Genomic DNA, 21,012 nt, shown 5'->3' with positions numbered 1-21,012 from the left:
TCAAAATGGAACTCTCCTCAAATGGAACGCCATGTTAGCTGTTCATAGTCTCAGGAACAACCATTGTTTAATCAGAAGGAAGGCTCTTGCTTGGTCTCTGGGAACTGGAATACTTAAAGTTGGAATTGAAGAGGTTGATCGACAAGAGCCTTTCCCAAATCTTTTGCCTCAACTCTATAAATAAGCTTGTATTTCTGTCCTCCATTAATGACACTCCTAAAGATTGCACGAAGCAAATTGCAGTAGCAGGCAGCTGGGCTCAGAGAAGTTATCAAGTTATTTATCTTTATGGGACCAGGGATGTAGACAGCACTTTTACCTGATAGTTAGTTACCTAATGTAAATGTGCCTGACTTGTCAGAGTTACATCCAAGAAATGTTTGAATTAACTATAGTTATAGCCAAGGGAAAGGGTTTTTCTCAATAACAGAGATTTAATGGGGACATGATAATTTAGATAGTTTGTCACTGAGATGACGTTTCAGTACCTTTTTGTATAGCTTTTAAATAATGTGCATGGGGGTCATTGGTTTATTTTAGTTTATAAAAATACTCAGTATGGTTTGATAAACTACACTGATTGTTGAAAATTTTATAATGCAAGATTACATTGAAATATGGTTTCATGTTTTGATAAGTAAAACTCAGCAGTTTTGCAATTCCAGTTTTGTCACCCAAGCCCTTTTATATTGAATTCAGATGGCACCAGATTAAAGGCGGCTTGAGAACAAATTGCATAGGTTTGCATGTACTTGCAATACCTGGATGTAGATGAACAGAGCCCTGAGTTTTCTCCTGGGCTGGCTGGGCCTGCTTACATTGTTCCGTAGCTTTAATTAGAGTTCTTGTGTCATTGTAAGTGGAATTACAATCAGACTTTAAATTCAGACTCTTCTGTACAGCAACTTGACCACACCTGCAAATTTTGCATCCATAATTGAAATCATTTTTAAAATATAAAATTCATTTATTTGAAAGGCAGAGTTACATACACATACACTCATTCACACAGAGAAATCCTCTATCTGCTGACTCACTCCCCAGGTGGTGGCAACACCAGGCCTGAGCCAGGAGCCAGGAACTTCAACCCGGTCTCCTGCATGCATACAGGGGCCCATGCTTGGACTAGCCTTTGCTGCCTTCTCAGGCAATTTGACAAGGACTTGGATAAGAAGTGGAGCAGCCAGGTCTCCAGCTGACACTCATGTGGGATGCTGTGTTGCAGGCGGGACGAATCGGCTGTGCCACAACTTCAGTCGCAGAAATTGAAATCATAATGTATCCATTTAGTTCATGGGTTGGGAAAGTTTGCGGGTGGTCAGAGAGCATGCATCAGCTATGTCACTGGGAAGGTAGCACTTTTTTTTCTATACCCCTTCTAAAATATACTTATTTATTTGAAAGGCAGAGAAACAGAGAGAGAAAAAGTGACCTTTCTTCCAGCCTCTGGTTCAACCCTCCAAATGGCCGCAACAGCCTGTTCTGGGCTGGACTGCAGCAAGGAGCAGGAGCACCATCCTGGCTCCCTCTGTGGGCTGGGGAGTCCTCAGTATTCAGCTGACCTGCTACCTTCCCAGGTGCATGAAGAAGTTGGATGGGAAGCATTCAGCCTGGACTGGAATTGGCCCTCTGAAAGACATGCCTGCGCCGTAAGAGGCTGCTGAACCCTAGACCCCCTAAGCTGGCCCGCATCTAGCTCATCTTAAAGATTTGAGAGTACTTTGATGGAACGGATCATGTGGCTTGTTTAATCCTTTGAAGAAAGAGGGTAAATTTTACTGACCCTAATGATAGTTACTAAAGAAATACTGTGCTCCTTCTTACGGTGAATTTGTGTTTCCTAGTTCTTAAATGGACAAGTTTACAGAATACGCATTAGCTCCCACTTGATAATATTTCGACAGAAATAAAAAATCCTCACAAGGGGAGGTAAGTGTCTTTAGGAATTTGTAAACTTACTTTGCACTTGCTATGGTTGAATGTTAGCATTCTAGAAAGATGGTTTTATCTGTATCAAGACCACTGGTGATCTTTTAAAGGTCAGGCTGATGTGCAAGTTGTCCCCAAAGGATAAAATTAGATGCATTATATCAAGTGTGTTTGGATTATGAAGAATAATTCTCTGTGCAAGTTTTTTTTCTTTTGACTTTGGGCTTGGAGAAAAAATTATAATCCACTGAGTTTTATGTCTATGCTTTAAAGGTGCCTTCTAGAATCAAAAAGTTTCCTATATTTGCTAGAACAACATTGACTTGATTTAATAGTTCAATAAAAGCATATGTTAGGTTAGTTGTCTATTTAACAAATATTCATTAACCGTCTCTGTGCAGATGACTTGGGGAGTTCCTAAGGAGGGGCAATTCTGACTCCTTCCTGTGAGGGCCCACTCTCTAGTGGTGGGGGCGTGGGGAGGAGAAAGCACGCCCAGGGAACTCTCAGCAGCACAGAACACCGATTGATTAGTGACTCTGCAAGAACTCCTAGAAAGGAGACACTTGTATTAAACAGGATAGGGACAGGACAAGTGGAAACCTGAGCTTGGAGGGTGAATGGAGGTGGGTGGACAGAGAAGCAGAAGTAGCATAACCAGGCAGGCAGGAGAAATGCTTGCCGAGCCTAGCAGGCAGAGGTAAGCTTTCTCCAGCTGGAGGCTCCTGTTGAGGAGTATGGATACTCAGGCAGCTCTAAAATGAGAGAGATTTTATTTCAAGCCTAAGAGGTTTACACTTTACCAGCAGGCATTAAAAATTACTGGAGGCTGTTGAGCAGGAAAATAGGTGTGTCTTGCAGGCTGATCTAGCAGTGTTGTCCCAGCCAGTGTGGCGTGTCAGTGGGGAGACACTGGTGACCGGCACACCTGTTTAGATGACTGTTGTGTGAGATGTGGATTGAAAGAAACAAATGAAGGAAACATTTTTGTAAGAATGTCTTTCATTTAGTGACTGATAGAAGACAAAGGAGAGACACTGTCTATATTAAAGGATGTTTAACAAGCCTCGAACATGGATCATTATGGGAAATAAACTATCATTAATGGAAATAAGAAAGTACAGAAAGTATTTGGTTGAAGGCAGATGATAATATATAAGAATTTGGGGGGTGCTGAACTTGAATGATGATAAACCTGCGTGTTCAGAACCTGTATCTCATAAAATTGGCTCCTGAAGTTCTTGCAAGTAGACAACCTAACTCCCTTAGGTATAAGGTGGGGACTGATTTACATGGTATTACTTCGATGTTTAAATCAAGAACCAAGTACATCATTAGAAGATACTTCCACACGTACTGTCATTTTGTACTTTGTAAATCTTTATGGGGCAGGAGTCATTACTGGATGAACTGTTGTTAATGAGTGTTACAGTTAATTTCCATAGTGAATCACAGGAAGATTTAAGGCAGGAACTTGGGTCTTGTGCCCTCTGGTCCAGTGAGCGATCTTGAAAGACTTTAATAATTCACTGCCGTGCAAGGTTAGTGGGATGCAAAGGCTGTCTGGCCTACTCACCAACAGAGCTGAAATTTCTTGCTATCAAATGTGCCTCGTGGCTATCCAGATGATGTGAAGGGGCTGCAAAAATTCATCGCATGAAGAGTCCAGGCACATCATTTTGGTTTTTCACCAAAATTAGTTTACTTTTAATTTGAGTTTTTCATGAAATTTCTCAAGTCATCTCATATTAGAAGCCCTGTACTGGTAAATGGAAACAATTCACTTTACTTTTGGACATCTCTGGATGAAATCCGTTCCTTATTATTTTAATTCATTTGTTTCTTTTTCTTTTTTCGTTTTCCCTCTTGAAGTCCTATGAATAGGACAAAGTAGGCGTGATTTTTCAGTTCATAATCCTAGAGGACAAGAAATATCTATTGATTTAACTATTAGAAAATCTGCTTCAGCTGATGAGAAGTTCCAGCTCAGCTGCTCTTTCCTCCAGGCCTGCTGCTCTGGGCACCCTGGTCCCTGGTCCCCGTTGCCCACCTCCCTCCACCTTGCTGTCCACACAGTGTTGTCCCAGAAAGGTCTTCCTGAAGGCTCTGTTCTGCTGAGACCCCACTTCTCAATCCACAGGGATTCTCTTTCAAATGCACCTGAAGGCACCTCAAAGAGCACCTGGTCTCCTCCACCTTCTCGGGTTTACAGATGTCTGCACAAAGCACCAGCTTCGGGTGGTTTTAACTTTCTGCTCAGCATCAATGACCAAGGCAATGAAATACCAGGAACTTGTTGACATGCTTGAAATAGAAAACACAAGTTAATATTCCAATGGAAAAACTGCAGGCACCCAGAGCCTTGCTGTGCATGGTGGCCTTGGACAGTTCTGTGCTTGCTGCGCATGTCAGGCCTCTGCAGTCAGTGATGCAGCCCCCCGCTCCCGAGCTGGCATCCTTTGTAGGCACATACGTGTTGTTTGCCCCCTCTCTTTACTTTCTCGAGACCAATCGTTATGTTGCTGCTGGCTTCCCAAATGGCTAATTGATTGGGCTGGCCCAGGAGAGTATTGCCAGTTGAGGATCTGATTTATTAATTTAGCACAGATAAACCACAGAAACCCCAATCCCCACCCCGCTCCCACTTAACTAGTTATAGAGCGTTGATGAAGGCACATTTTAACATTGTAACTTTGCTCTTTGGCCTTCAAAGAATGACAATATAATAAGGTGACTACCCCTGTGGAATGTTGTCTCTTCTGTCATCAGTAGGAATTCACAAAGTTATTATTTCTTTACAGGTAATGAATGTGTATACAGCAACTCCCCAGAATTACCTGTGGAAGACATGCCAGATGCCGACGGAGCAGGCAGCACGGCCTCCCTCAGTGTTCCGGAGCCGTGCTCGCCAGCCACGTCCAGCGAGGCCTTCACTCCGCAGGACGGCTCTCCTTACAAAGCTCCCATCTACATCCCTGACGACATCCCCATTCCTGCTGAGTTTGAACTCCGAGAGTCAAATATGCCAGGAGCGGGCCTAGGAATATGGACCAAAAGGAAGATTGAAGTAGGTGAAAAGTTCGGGCCTTATGTGGGAGAGCAAAGGTCAAACCTGAAAGATCCCAGCTATGGATGGGAGGTAAGAACATGTTTCTCTCTCTTATCTATCTATCTATATATACACACACACATAATATGAACACCCACACAGATATTCATATCTGTAAGAAGACATTGTTTAAATGGTCATAAAACAAGAAAGTCTTTAGGAATGAATTTCTCTCCCAATCTCACCTTTTGATAAAAACATTGTATAACCTAAAGATATAGCATGATGGAAGAGAATTCAGCCAAATAGAAAAATAATAGTTTCAACATATAACAGTAATAAAGGAAAAACAGGAATGGCATTATAGTTAACTTTTGCAAACATCAGATACGATCTTCCATGCAAAACCTGTGGTATTGGCAATCAAACCACCTTATTACATATGTACTGCATTTCATTTTTTGGAGGAGCATGGAAGATTAGAGGAAATCATGTGTATACTACTCATTTTGTGGCTCTGAGTTAATTTGGTTTTACTTTTATTTTAACTTTCCATTTTGCTGTTTTTCTACTATATTTTGCTTCCTTTGATAACCCTGTTTTGGTTCTGTGTGGTTCCAGAATGTGTGATCTGTACTCACCCTGAATTTCAAGGTGGTTCTTTACGTTCAAGTCGATCTCATACGTAGTTTGCACAAAAAACATGACATTACAGAATGGTTATGAAAATTAATCCTTGGTTTTGGTCATACACTTTTCGTAGTATCCATTTGGTATGTCTAAGAATTAGAAGTTGTTGGTGAATTTCAAAATCTAAATTTTATTTCAATAAACTTGTGGTTTTTGTGAGTATATAATTTTTGTGCAGATTCAGTATATATACATATGTGTGCATACATGTGTATATACAATCCCTAAAAAACTTGTAGGCAGTTTTGTGTAGGTAGGAAAGTGTTTTTGGAGATGTGACCAACCTTTGTTTCATAGTATTTCAGTTAGAAACCAGGTATACTAGATTTATTTGGGCATATTTTCTTAATCTATATGGCCATTGAGAGAACATATGCAGTGGCTTGAGGACTTAATCTCAACATTCCGTCTCCATGCTTTGTGTGTGTTCCATTGTTTGAAATTTCACAAAATGGCATAATCAAAACAATTCTTGTTGAAATATTAATGTCCAAAGTTAAGATCTGCATTTGACATGACACAGGTAGAAAGTCTGCCTTTTTCTTATCCACAGCTCCAGTGAAAGTTGCAGTTCAACTACACTGCCATTAGACACATTTATTGATAAGAGATTTTTTAAAAGTCACTGTACCATTAACTGATATGTGAGTTGAATATGTTTTAAACCAAATGCGTATGAACTTTACGTCATTATTGTTCACCTTAAAATAATGGCTGTAAACATTCTAATAATAAGTAACTCATTAAACTTTTATTACAAAATCTCCAGAGCTGAATAACAAGTGCAGTACTGGTCAAGATTATCCAGAAGGTTTGGAATAAACCGAGGCTTAACAACAAAATCATTCTGTAATTACAGCGTTGGTAAATGCAGGACTGTACCTTTTCAAACATAATACCCATGGACCCGGGGTGGGGGCGCTGAGCCTGGGGAACATTCTACCGTTAGAGGAAATTTAAAAATAATTATATTTTTTTCTCCTCGGAGTAAAATAGTTTCAACATATACACGGGAAAATATTTGCTTTGAGAAATGTAAGATGATTCTTTTCATTATGTCAAAATGTAGTTCCTTTATTACTTTGTAATTCAAGATACCTTTATACAATCGTTCATGACTTTTCAGCTAACCATCCTGCAGCCCTTCAAGAATCAGGTTCGCAGCCAATTTGGTAGTTTTCTTCATCATTTTACACTCTCTTTTGAGAGTGTGGATTGTCTGCTTTGGAGGAGTAGCGGAAAAAAAAAATAACAGAGAAAGGGCTTTCTGTGGTTTCGGCAAACTGGTTATCCTTGGAGAAGCAGTTGGGTTTTGACTCTGTTTAGCTTTTCTTTTCTTTTGCCCTAGTTAATGCAAAATCCAATCACGATGAAAAACCAGTTTCACGAAGGCATCCTTCCCCCTCCTGTGCTGCTTTTGAATTGTCCTCCGGTCATGTTTGACCTCCGCTGTTGCTACTTACCACCTAGTTACATAGATCATTGTGATTAACTGTTGCGACCGTTGTGCTTGATATTACTTCATTATTAATGACAAGATCGTAGAGGAAAAAAAGATGTACCTCTCAGGTATCCTTAGAAAAAAAGCACAAACAGGAAATCCAGGTTCAGGAAGCAGCTGTTGAGTGCCTGCTGTGCTTCCGGTTCTGCACTGAAGGTCTGCCCTGCAGAAACTCAGTCTACCGTGGCTGAACACGCCCTTCGTTTCTCTGGTGCGACGCGCCATCTTTCCCTTTACAAAGCTTTTCTTCTTGTGTCTTTCTTCTTTTGATAAATTATTATTTATGTGCCCAAAACAAAAACTGCATCAGCTGGGCTGGGCTCTGTTCTTTACCAACAATGTCTGATTTGTAGCTTTTAATTCTGTGGAGCCCTGCTCATTCCGAATCCCTTTCTCGCTGTCTTTGCTGTGCCTCGCAGGTTTCCAAACAGTCTTCCAATCTCTTCTTCCATGCTGCCGTCCGTGACCTTTCTAGGGACAGTTTAGTACTGCCGGAAGAGGCGGATGCATGAGCTAAGCTCTCGGTGTTGGGCAGTGTCCTGGTGGCTTTCCTAGCTTCGGTAATAAAGTCAGGGCCCACAAAGCTCCATCTTCCTAGCTCAGTACGCTGATTGCGATCTATCACTTTTCAGTGCCTGTGATGCTGTCCAGTGTTTAGTATGTTACCTGAAATAAGCAGACTGTGTTAGATCAGACTGTCATAAAAATACCACCAACTGAATGACCTAATTAGCATGGTTATTTTCTCACAGTTCTGGAGGCTGTACCTCCAAGATCAGAGTTTCAGCTGTTTTGGTTTCTGGTGAGGGCCCTCTTCCTGACTTAGAGACAGCTGCCTTATGCTGCTTCCTAGACGGCATTTTCCGTGATGTGACCTCCCCCCCCCCCAACAGGCCATAGAGAGAGAGAGAGAGAGAAAGAGAGAGAGAGAGAGAGAGAGAGAGAGAGAGAGAGAGCGAGAGAGCGCTCCAATGTCTTTTTTTTTATAAGGATGCTAAACACACTAGATTGGAACACCACCCTAAGGATCTCTTATAAACTGTAATTGTATTCTAATATTTCTTCAAATGTTGTCACACTGGGGTTTAGGACTTCAACAAATAGATTTTGGGGAGGACACAAATATTATTCCACAATGTAGATATTAAAAAGTTATTCAGCAAGTAGTTGCTCAAAAGAATGTGTGAGTGAATGAAAGCATGGATAAATGTTATAAAGAATATAGGGTGCTGTGCTTTTTCCTTCCATGGAAAAACGGAAAGTCTAGAATTCTGAAATGTTTCATAGGCCTCATCCCTGCCACGGTCTGTCCACCTCCATGGACACTACTGAAAATTGGCCCATGTTTTTTGTTCAGTAAGAATGGCCCTGCATCTTTATCATATAATTAAAACAAAGAAATAGAAGCCTCTTCAAAGAATAATTTTGAGAGATCCAAAATAGCATAACTTAGGGATACCGTTCAGTGCCACATTTCAGTGATTATTAAAGAGTTTACTGGATTTCTCGAGTAAGATCTTTGAAATATCTATTCACTTTGTCTTTTAGGGAAAGAGGATACTGGTCAAAATGTGTGATCACATCGTATGCACCACAGGTGTCAGAGACAAAATTTGTATGACTGCCTGTGTGATCACATTGTATGAACCATAGGTGTCAGAGACGTAATTTGTATGACTATCAAGCCAGTATTGACTTCATATAGAGACACTTCTGACATCATATAAGGCAATTATTTGTTATCTCACACTATAAATGTTTTGCCTTTAACAAAAATATGTTCAGACCTGGGAGTGTTTGATTGTGTTTAGTATCTGAAAATAATTACTGGGTGAATAGTTTGAAGAGATTATTTAAAGATTTGTGTGTTTGAATGCATATAGACAGACCCAGGTATGTCATGCAATGGTTCAAGCGCCAAGAGCTCACCACAGCCGCTGAGCGAGGCTGAAGCTACGAGCTTAGCGTGGAAACCAGAAGTCATGGGGGTGGCAGAGACCCGGGTCACAGAAGCGTCGCTTGCCATGTCCTGAGGTGTGATCGGCTCCAGGCAGGATCAGAGGTGGAACTCTGGGCCGGCACTCTGAAAGGGGATGCAGGTGTCTCAAGAGGCTAATGGAGTGCTGAGCCAAATAGCCGCCCCAGAACGCTGCTTTCAAGGGTCTGAACAGTAGTTAGACCCTTGAAAACGCTAGAGTCTGTGGGTTGAGGATGAGGCTTTTTCTCTTCCATTCCTCTGAATACTGCCAGCAGGATCCATGGGAACCATCCTACAGAGTAGGAAAAGCTTTTCAGGTGTGGCCGCCTGGGGCCACGTCCTCCTCAGCTCCGGTGCTAGCTGAGTGGTTTGGAAACGTTCTCTTCTGCTTTGCTTATATGCAATATAAATATTATATGGGATAATAATTGTACCCATTCAATTAGAGTTGTGGCAGGATAAATTGAGGCTCAAGTAGGGAATGTCCTGCCCATGGGCCCCATAAGGCCCACACAATCATTTGTTCTTGCCCTGCTAAGATAACTGCAGGCTAGACTTGAAATTCAATAAATCTATAGTAGGCCAATTTTGAAGTTGACAATTTTACATAGTGCATGGATGATGTTATAGATGAACAAATGGCAGAAAAAGGTCTCTACCCCTGAAACACAGAATTGCTAAAAGGACTCAATAAATGTAAACAGCAACACATTATTGTATTTTATTGATTCCTTTTTTTAGAAGGAAGATTTATTTATTCATGGAGTTACAAAGAGAGGGAGGGAGAGAGAGATAAAGAGAAGATAATCTTTCTACCCTCTGACCTACTCCCTATGTGACAACAACCGCTAAGACTGGGTGAAGCCCAAGCCTGGGGCCAGGAGTTTCATCTGGGTGGCAGGGACCCAAGCCTTTGGGTCATCTTCCACTGCTTTCCCCAGGCCTGTATCAGGTGGTGGGAATCAGAAATGCAGCATCAGGGGTAAGAACCAGCACCGTATGGGATGCTGTCAGCGCAGGTGTTGGCTTTACCTACTCTGCCACCCCATCGGTCCAGAGCGCTTGCTTTTCATAAAGCATTACTCTTTCGCATGCTTGTTGTTTCCTAGAGGTCAGTTATTTCTGGGATGAGCTAATTATGCAATTCTGGGTTTATTTAAAAAGTCAGGACTGATTCCCAGTTATCAACGAAAACAAGGATAAAAGAGATTCATTAATTCCTTTTTTAAGCCAAAAAAAAAAAAAAGGCATACTTTTCAGTAACTTGAAATATATCATCGGAAAAAGCCTGTGAAATTTTGCTTCTTTGGAGTGTTGTCATTTAGTATATATTTTTGCCTGTCTTTACTATCATTGGTCATCCTCAGCTGTCCAACTGTGTGCCAATCACTTGGTGATGTGCTGTGACTTGCCACAATTCCTATTGTGCCCTTTCCAACAGGAATTGCAATTGACAGTCCATTACGGTCAAGTGATCTTGAAGTATATTACAATAAAGGTATGCTTCTGTATGTAATATTTTCAAGTCTGATTTTGGGTTCTGCAGTTTTGTTATCTTACATGTTGGCATATGCTGCTGTGTTGGCTAGAAGGGGAATGCTCTTTCATTACCACCACCTCCACTGCCATCACATCCTTGCTTTCAGAACGGAGGTTAGGACCAGGGTAGAGAATCAAATCACGTATTTTTGAAGTTAAAAAATGAGGGAATTTGCAATTCTAGAGATCTATACCACATAACTTTATTGCTTTATTACATGTTCAGCTTAAATAAGAAATAATTGACGAATAAAATTTGTCTTCAAGGTGTACAAAATAATGTCTTAATATACTTTTTTATTCTGAGATGATATGCAGAATCAACCTGATTAAGATATCTGTCACCACACATTTGAGGAATATTGAAGCAGTGTATGGAAAGTATGTTTTATGAAAACTATGCATGGGTTTCAATACTGTTTTGCCGAAATCAATGACATCTTTGGTCAGGTGTGCCGAAATTAATGACATCTTTGGTCACGTGTGGTGAAGATATTTAAGTTCTGCTCTCTTAGCAAACTTCAGGCATCCAGTACCTTATTATTTCTTACTTGCACAGCATCTTAACTTAAGGCTCTGGAAGGTTGTGCCCTTTGAACAGCACCTCCCAATTTCCCGCGCTTCCCCGTCCTTAAGAACCACTATTTGATTCTATCAACTTGATTTCTTTCTTCATTTTACATGTGAGTGAGACCCTGTGGAATCTCTGTCTTTCTTGGCTTGTTCTCCTCAGCATAATGTCCTCTAGTTCATCCATGCTGTTATGAAGGGCAGCATATCCTTCTTTATAAAGACTGAGTAATATTTCATTGTATTTATGTATACCACATCTTAAAGATCCAGTCATATATCAATATATGCTTAGGTAGATTTTGCATAGTGCTTCAAGTGAACTTGGGTTTGCAGACAACTATTTTCAAATAATTTTTAACTGCCTTTTGGTATATGCCTAGGAATGGCACTGCGAGATCATATGGGAGTTCTATTTTAAGTTTTGCAGAACCTCTATAATGTTTTCCATAATAGTTGTGCCAATTTACATTTCTATCAATAATGTACAAAGATTTGCGAACATATTTTTATTTTTTGACATTTTGTGAGCGGCCATCCAACAGCGTGAGGTGCTATCTCACAGTGGTGTTTTGATTTGCATTTCCATGATAATTAGTGATATAGAGCACTCTTTCATGTGCTTGTGGCCTTTGTATGTTTTCTTTGGAAAAACACAGAATGTCATGACCTAGCAATAGTGTGCAGAATTCCCAGTGCACAGCCTTAGAGCAGGTACCTGCTCAGAAGATCACATTCATTCTTTAAAAGATGATCATTTTGGAATGTGTTAGCACAGCACCTGGAGTTATACTAGATTTTTTTCTGGGCAATTTGCATAAACCTGGATGCCTTTTCAGTAACTACTGCATTTATTAAAAAGGGTCTACCACACTTACCTTTCCAAAAAAATTGAAACATAAATCTTTTTTGGTTAGAAATATCACATCCTCTAGCATTCAAGTCCATGCTCCTCATGTCTGTCATTCCGTCTCACTCGTTCAGTGTCTTGCTTGGCTACCATTTGCTAATTCCAAGACTCCCTAATTATCTCACTCCTCTCTTGACCCAAGACTTGCCCTTCTATATATTTTTTTGAGATAACGTAGATTACCTTATGTAATGCGGCCCTCCTCAAACCCCTAAACCTCCCCCGTCCACTCGCTGAACCACCTAGTATCTTGATTTGGCTACTAAACAAGGAGTGGAATTGATTGAATGGAGTTGATTCAAGGAAGGAATATTCCTTCCCCGTTAAGTCAGTGTGAGTTGAAAATGGTGCTTACTGATATCTCTACTCTAAAGTTCTCTCATTCCTGCCACACCTTTTCCTCAGATGTTTTCTACGGTTTGATGTATGTATATGTATTTTCATCAGTTAAGAGCCTGTCAGCTTATGTCTCAAACTTATGGGAGGTAAACACCTTTGTGCCTTGTGCTTCTTACCAACTTGCCAACACTGTGGTTTTCCTGTGACTCTGCAGCTGACCTAGGCATAACTGAGGCGCATGGCACAGCATTGAAGCCCCAGCTGATTGGCAGCCACAGGTGTGCATGATTCATTTTTTCTAATTGTTTAAATTCTTGTGGTAGGATTTCAGCAGGTGTCTAATGCCAGCATGGATTCTCTCCCCGGCACAGAGATCTACTACCTTCCAAAGAGGTGTTTTCTGTTGATCCCACACCACCACCAGCCTGAATTCCTGTTTTCCTGGAAACCTAACCCATGGGCAAGACTCCACGTAACCCATGAGTTAAGATAAAGGCATCTCAGATGAGCATGACAAGTTTCCTTATGTGAACCTGGTCAACATGTAGGAGCAGGCCACTTGGCTCTGCCCTCCTGTTTTGTATTTATTTACTTTTTGCTAACTTGAGCTGGTATCATTACAATTACGGGATAAGGTAAATCCTTGATTCAGTTGCTAAAGGGCCATAAACCATCCATCCTAGAATGTTACGGTTGATGAATGGATTAATGTTCATTTGTTTAAAACTACACAGCCGTAGACAGCCAGTGATCTTGGGGTCCTATCCTGTCCTTCCTGCTGGAGTCTAACCCTTGGAGAGCAGTTGCTGTGAGTCAAAGTCGGCAGTCAGAGTGTTCCTGGTCCTGCCTCCCCACCTTGCAGAGAGCTTTAACTGTGACTCTTTTTGCTAAGCCAGAGCTAAAAAAGATGAACACATGAACATACACACACACACACACACACACACACACACACTCCTTAGATTCCTCTGTTTTCCCTTGTCATAGGCATTCCCCAGTTATTCTCTTTAGCATTAGGGTAAGTTTATCTGATGTTGTTTTTAACTGAATGTGCCTTTGCATAGGTGAGCACCTACAGGTCAGGGAAACCGCACCATGGTTTTTGCCTCCAGGCCTTGCACCACTTTGGATATAAGCAGAGCATGGGTTGAGTCAGGGACACAGCTTTATGTTACAGTATCGTAGCCTGGATATGAAATGGCAAAACAAAACCCGGATATATTTGCCTCCACTTCGTCTAGTTGCTGTTTCCCTTGGGTGATACCAGTGTAGTCCAATGCAGCAGTGACATGAGGGCCATTTGTCTCAAGGGGAGCAGAGGAAGTCTGTAAACCATCCTTGGGAGGAAGGGGTATCACATGATTGTCAGATGATCAGTAGACTCATTTTTCCATCTGTGTCTTCACCTTTTATGATACAGGTATTTGTGTGAACATGTGTTTGATCTAGAGGCAGTAGCTTAAAAGAGCTCACTGTAATAATCCAGATAAGTAAATATTAAACATAATATGAGCCGTCAAAATCAGTTCACGAGGTGTTCTTCGGTATTGCACAAGTTCATCTTCAGCTGCTGCTGATTTCCTGCTTTAAGCACAGTGGTGCTTAAGCATCTGGTTCTTCGGGAGTACCATCAGGTGAATGAGATAGACCCTTGCTGTTGGTCACACGTCGGCCTTTACAGCTGCTGCTCCATCCAAGTCCTCACTCCCCTTCAGAGACAAGCAAAGATAAAAGTAGCTTCTGTTGCCCAACTGATGATACTCAAAACTAAAAAGAGTTATCATTGTGTTTAATAAGAGAACTGACAGCAATCATAACTCTTTCCATTAAGTAAATACGTTAGAAAAATTTATTATGAAATGACACATTATGCGAGCCAGGAATCAAAGATGACATCCTTGCATTAAATACGGTAGATGCCATTAAGGAAAACAGTCAATATGTCACCAAGCCATGGCCTGTAAAAATTAAATTGATTTGGTAAATGTAAGTAAGATAGATCTGTTTGCTTTCATCATCAATTTTGAGTGGGTGAACAGGTGATGTCACCAACCTGGGAGCGATAAAGATGCAGGGCCATCTGGAAGGGCGGGTGATGGATGGGCAACTGCTTTAGGATGGTGACAGTGCTGCGGTACTTTGTCACTTGGGATGCAGTGCTTAATAACTTTTCAATACCATCATAATAAATTTCCCTGCCTTATTAATATAGAAACGGTGAGTTATTACCATGACGGCGAGTGTAAATAACGGGGGTGCAGCCGTCCTAAGCTGATTGTTTGGGCATGTTTCTTTAAGCAACACAGTTGACTCGTGATAATCAACCTATGTCCATACCAGTAGAGTTTATTGCACTTGTCAAAGGAAAAAGTAGTATTATTCAAAATTATATGAAGTCATAATAAACAAGTTTAATATATTATCAGACTTTTCCTGTAAGTTTCCAAACAGGACGCCATCAATCATTTTTAATAATGTCTTTTCATGTAAAATAATGTCCTTACGCAGTAATAATGTCCTGTCTTAACTATTAACAAAACAGTCAACGTCTTTGTGTGTGTTTTAAGGGCTATTTTTATTTGTCCTTTTCAATCATTGCAACTCTGTGGAATGAAATTCTTTTACAAATGAAGAGCCAAGGCAGGGCCCTTAGAACATTTCATTAACGAGTGCAGGAGTTGCTGGGCACAGGCCATGTCACACATTGCCGTTTTAATTGAACAGATGTACTTCGGGGTAAACCGCAGCGGACGGGATACAGACAAAATTATAAACACGTGTCCCCGAGAAGCCGGCAGGAAAGCTTCTGATGAGCATCTGTGTGTGTTTTATGAAGCCAAGGACTGCCACTTCATAAGTTTGTCTCCCATTTAATGAGGAGAAACTAAATATGTGGCCGGGAAGGGCTGAAGATGGAGTACCATATCAGTCACTTCGCACCACTCAGGGTGTCTGCCATTGGGCAGGAGGAAAATCATTAGATCTGGGCAGGCTTTCTTCTTTATGCACTGGGTCCTCAGTTTGCACGGGAATATGGAAGACTTCCTCTTTCATGTCACTCTGGTCTGTACATTGCTCCTCCGCCTGGCTGACTTTTCATCCTGACAGTGTCTTTCAGGCTGCAGTTGGCCAGCTCTTTAAATGAAAGGCCTCTCCACCATTTCTATTACTGCTGAAAAGAGAGCCAGCAGTCTATTAACAGGCAATAAAGTTCAGGAAGCCCAGGACTCATTTCTTGGGTCAGAGGTGAAAATTGCATACTAAATGAAACAAAGGTGTGCCTTGATCATGCAGAAGCGGCAGCAGAGAGCGCACACGCGGTGGGAGCCAGACGTCTCCCACTGAAAGGCAAAGGAATCATCGTAATAATATTGGCCGATGGAGTTAAGTACTCAGTTGAGAGAAATTATATCAATCTGACAAATACAGCCTTCACAGGAGATAAAGTCTCTAATGACCCTAAATGCATATATTTATCATTTAATTCAGCAAGCCCATTCCCTTGGGCTTTTGGCCAGTTCCATTTCCCCTAAAGTTTAGAAATGTTTTACTCGCCTTGAGAATAATGGCCATTTGTCAGAGGGTTCCGAAGCTAAACACGGTTGGAGGCAACGGATAGAAGGGGGTGGGGGTGAGGCTCGCTGATAGAGTCTAGCTCTGAGAATATTAATATGGGGTTCTCTGGACGCACGAGCTACGATATGTTTCATGCCTGAACAGTAGGTGGCACACAGTGTAGTAAGAAATGGGGACATTTTAACCGAAGCGACTTTCATCTGCTGCATGAACATCCCTGATGTCCTGAGTGTACACAGCAGATCGTCTTGCCAAGAAACAGGAACTCTCCGGAGTTACAAAATGCGCTGGTTGGATGGAGACGAGTCAAAGGGCCCCGCAGAAGTAGAAGCAGAAGTTCTAACGTTTCATCAGGTAGAGAGTGTGTGAGACAGGAAAGGCCTGAGAATAAAGGGGCCGTTGTGTGTGGTGGGCTTCTCCTCCCTCTTCTTCCTGGTCCTGACTTGATGAAGTGTGTTAGTGAGACCCACGACGCTCAGTGGTTCCCGGGCCTCCCTCTGTCAGCCTGGCCGTGCCTTTGTGCACGCTGTCAGTCAGCCGAGCTGCCTCTTGGGCAGCCACATGGGCAACCGCAGTATCTACTTGCAAATAGATTTATGTAAAACCATATTATTCTCCAGGCCGTAACTCCCTCACCCTCGGCCCCCTTCCCTCGACAATCTGGCCATTCAGCGGCTGCAGTCGCTGCCGTGTGTCTTGTGTCTGAGGGAGGCAGTGTGGTATAGTGGAATGAACGCTGGGCTGGGTGCTAGGAACCCTGAGCTTATGGCCCCGGGAACTACGGACCTTGGGAAAGTCATTTGACTTTTTCTTCTGCGTCTCACCAAAGTTTCTCCTAACTCTAACCCTCTGAGGCTTCGAATTCTGTTTCTTAAGCTAGCTGTGCACTTCAGGCTTGTGAACATGTTCTACATGGTCATGAGTTTAGAGGTTTTCTTTATACTGGGGACACATGTGAGTCTTGACACCCTGTGGATTTCAAATAGATAGTTGTTTCCCAATTTCTCCTAATAGGACAATGCTTCAAACATTTCGTGGAAAACACAGATGATGAGAAAAGTATGCATGGGTTTTCACGAACTGTTGGAAGTAGCCCGGTTTTAACCTACTCTAGAATAGAGTTATGTAAACCTGAATCCAAACACCCGCAATATGTGTGTCCATCCCTTTGGATAGTCTAACTTAGCAAGGAAGGCCGCCTCAAACTAAAGCTTGATTTTGAAAAGAATTAAGTTACAGACAATTCTTAGTCATCTTTGGAAGGTACAAGTATCCATTTTAGTTTGTCCCTGGGTTATGGCAAGTTCAGTCTCAATATTATATTTGCATGTTAATATAAATAGTACTCAAAGATATCAGATGGTCCTCTCAAATATAACATGCATATGATAGTCTTTTTTCAAAACAAAATAATAAACAAGTCTTTATGACCACAGGGACACATAACTGAGCACACAGTGTCCACAGACAATTGGTCTTTGTTCAAATTCACCACCATTCACTAGTCTTGTGACTTTAAAAAGTATATCACCCCTTTGTACTTCAGTTTCTCCTGTGACACAGGAATGGCAATACAATCTGGCACCTAGGACTCCGGTGAAGTTATTATGCTGTAATGAGAGTGTGGTGTATTGGTGTACTAAGCCTTTCTCAGTCTGCTGGTGTTGCTCACCATTCTCATCCTTCCCACGTGGGAGGTGTTCCTTGCATCCTTTCAAAGGAATGCTTGGGGAAGTCAGTCCTGCTGGGTTGAAGCTCTTAGGGGCTGGTAGATCCCCCACATTGCAGGATTACACATCACCCCTTTTCTGAATAGTCTGGACCAACCATATTCAGAATGCGGATGAATGTGCAAGTAGTTCTTTTGCTGGAGACCTTAGTAAGTGACCCTAAACAGTGCAGAGAAGGGGTGCGAAGGGTTCTGATTGTGTGTCCAATTAACATATTCCTTTTGTATGCTAAATTGGGGTTGTGTGAAGTAAGAATTCAACATTCTGACCCTCAGAAAGTGCTCCTTCATTCAGCCCTAACAGTCTTGAAAAATCATTCATTTTCATTTTATTTGAAAGACAGAGGGAGAGAAGGAAGGTTAGGGGCAGGGAGGAAGAAAGAGACAGATTTTTTTGTCTCCAGATCTACTTACCAGGCAGGGTTGTGTGTGAGCTGGGGCTGAAGGCAGGTGCTCAGAGTACACTCCAGGTCTCTCACCTGGGGCCAGGGACCCAGGAACTTGAGCCATCACCTACTGCCCTACAGGGTATACATTAGCAGGAAGGTGGATCCAAAGGGGGTGGAACCCAAACCCAGGCACTCTAGCATGGAATACTGCCCTTCCAGGTAGTAACTCAACTGCCCCACCAAGCCTGTCCCCACTCCCCAGTCCTAATGCCCTTGAGTTCTTCCAGTAGCTTCCTGGGAAGACTTTCTCTCTGCTCTGATAGTCTACCTTGACCCTCAATGTTTCTTCCTCATGCACACTCTGCCTCCTTAGAGCAGGGGAGAGTAGGCTGCTCTCCTGCAGCTTGGAGAAGCCAGAGCTGCTCCGTGCTTTGCTTTCAGTCTACATGCCTCAGAGAGGCATAGCTGGGGCTTTTTCTGAATAATCTTAGAACATGGGGGCAGACATCTTTCAGTCTCATATACGGGGAGCACAATTTGCCTATAGACAAGATGTTGACATTGTTCCATGTTGAATGGCAACCCTGGTCATCTTGTAAATGTGCTTCTTTCCTGGGCTCCTGCATCACAGCTCTGCTAAGTAGGAGTGGCTGTTGATCACTGAGAATAATACAAGCAAACACACTGTGACGAAGTATATGAAGTATCTCAGTGAACGCTTTATCTTATTGTGCATGCCATCGGTTTATTATCAAATATCTTTTAAAAGGTACTAATGGATCAGTGAGGCTGAGACTTTCTGGGTAGAAAATGTGCCAATTTACGGACTCGAGGTATCAAAGGTTGCATTTTACTTCTCTCCAAGAAATCCCTGGAAAGTGAGGATCAGCTTTCCAATCATGCGCTGCTATCAGATGGGGATACTTGACTGAGATGGTTGAGGCCTTATGGCTGAAAGGAATAACTGTCCAAACTCGAGTGTGCCAGAGCAGGAAAATCTTTAAGGATGAGAGAAGTTACAGGAGGCTCCTGTTTCCCCTGGATGGCACCTATCCTTTCGCTTGATGACCCTTAGAAATTACAATGGTGTGTTGCTGTCTGCCAACATCAGCAACAATTGTCACAAAGTAGCTACATGCCAGTTCTGTCACGCAGATTGTGGCATATCCTAAGATCTCTCTTTTCTTTATGTGGGAGCCTTCTGTGTGTTGACTAATATACTTAACTGGAACACTTAATAGAGGGTTTTTTTTAACCTGGGATAGACATCAGTCTTGAGAATGCTAGATAAAAATAAGATTTTAATAAGGGGATTTTTACCTTTATCATAGCTTTAGGAACATATGAATTCTTCTTTAAAAACATTAAATCTGTGAGCTATTCTCAACAATACAAAAGCTGAAGAATATATGAGTGTGAGTATAAATGAGCCATACTGGAAAGTATCCGGTGAGCTCGTGGATGGTTACCCGATTCAGAAGCTCTGATATATTCACTGAACATGTCAGGAACATTATGGTGAGGACATACATGGCCACTGAGTGAGCTGGACTTTCCTTATTCAACTGCTGTAACTGCTTGATAAAGACATGGATCTCTTATTGACTTCAGTTTCTGCTCTGCAAATGTTTCATGAACTTCATTGAGGAGCTAGTAACAGTTATAAAGCATGACTGAAGTGTTTTGGTTTCTTTGGCTGGTCAGCTGAGCACTGATCTCCAATGACAATCCTCTAAGTGGGGCTGAGGAGGGGAAAAGTTACTTCGCTTTCAGTTTTTACAGCATAGGATGCAGGTGTTCCAATTAGGAAAGGTGACACTTAAAACTTAAGGATGTTGAAATCAAAAAAGGCAGAATTATGATGCGACATGTGTAGGGTTGGAGATGAAGAGAAGGAGACCTTTTTAGAATTAATATCAAAAGAACAGAATATTTAACCTCATAGACACAAATCTAAGAATATGATATCTCGTATCCTTCTTCCCTCTTCATTCCTTCCTGTTTCATTTTGTGCTAACATAGTTTTAATTTACTTGATAGTCATAGACTTAATGCTCTACAAAGAGTTCAACAAGTAAAATGTGGGAAGACTATCATTCAGCAGAAGATGTCACCTCACTATAGACTTTTTGTTGTGCTAGATCTTAATTCTCACAAATCAGAGAAAATCTATGATGTTTGTGTGCAGATGGAATGGGTCATGTTCTAGAGTTAGTCACAGTCAAGAAGAGCAGGTGAGAAGGAAGGACTCACTGTATTTCGGTAGTGGTTGTTACCTAGGCTCGTAGGAGTGACATATATGAGGTGATTCTGCAGCCATCAGCTGTCTCTCACTACCATACTGGCAGCATCATTTCAAATGCTCTTACATTTCCAACCTTGTCATAAGCTTTATAGTCTTATTTTATTCTAGTGGAAATCCCTGTAATTTACTCATGCATTCCGTAGTATCTATGCACTTTTATCTGGAACTCACATTGTTTCCCTTGGAGCTTCTAAGCTTAGGAGTTGAGAAAGGATAGTTAGCTTTTTGTTGATCTGTTGGACATCTCTAAGTCCTCCCCCTCTCCCAGTTTCTGTTCTGTGAAATGGAAAGTTTCTTGTCTGTGGTTCTAGATAAGGCGTACATACCTCAGCATGCAAGACTGGTTCCCCTGAAGTGTATAAAGCGGGGCTACTCTTACATAGACTACAAGAAAATTATGTAGTAAGGAAAACAGGTCTAAGTTTGTTAAACAAAAAAAAGTGACCCTGTATTTTCAGCAAGAATGGAAACTTCTATTTAATCTAAGCCCTTTGGTCATTGAAATGTG

General features: G+C 41.7%; 1 protein-coding gene across 7 annotated transcripts in view; it reads left to right on the top strand.

Moving 5' to 3' along the window:
- MECOM (MDS1 and EVI1 complex locus) overlaps positions 1 to 21,012 on the top strand; it is a 541,661-nt gene that overhangs the window by 259,403 nt on the left and 261,246 nt on the right. For all 7 annotated transcript variants that reach the window (XM_036494942.2, XM_036494941.2, XM_036494940.2 and 4 more), the window contains exon 2: positions 4,731 to 5,068. In XM_036494942.2, the coding sequence (XP_036350835.2) occupies positions 4,731 to 5,068 (338 nt within the window). The remainder of the gene's footprint in view (positions 1 to 4,730; positions 5,069 to 21,012) is intronic.

Source organism: Ochotona princeps, chromosome 3 (assembly GCF_030435755.1).
Source record: "Ochotona princeps isolate mOchPri1 chromosome 3, mOchPri1.hap1, whole genome shotgun sequence".
Lineage (NCBI taxonomy): Eukaryota > Metazoa > Chordata > Mammalia > Lagomorpha > Ochotonidae > Ochotona > Ochotona princeps.
The sequence above is the reverse complement of the archived record's forward strand: the minus strand, read 5'-3'. Positions and strand labels throughout refer to the sequence as shown.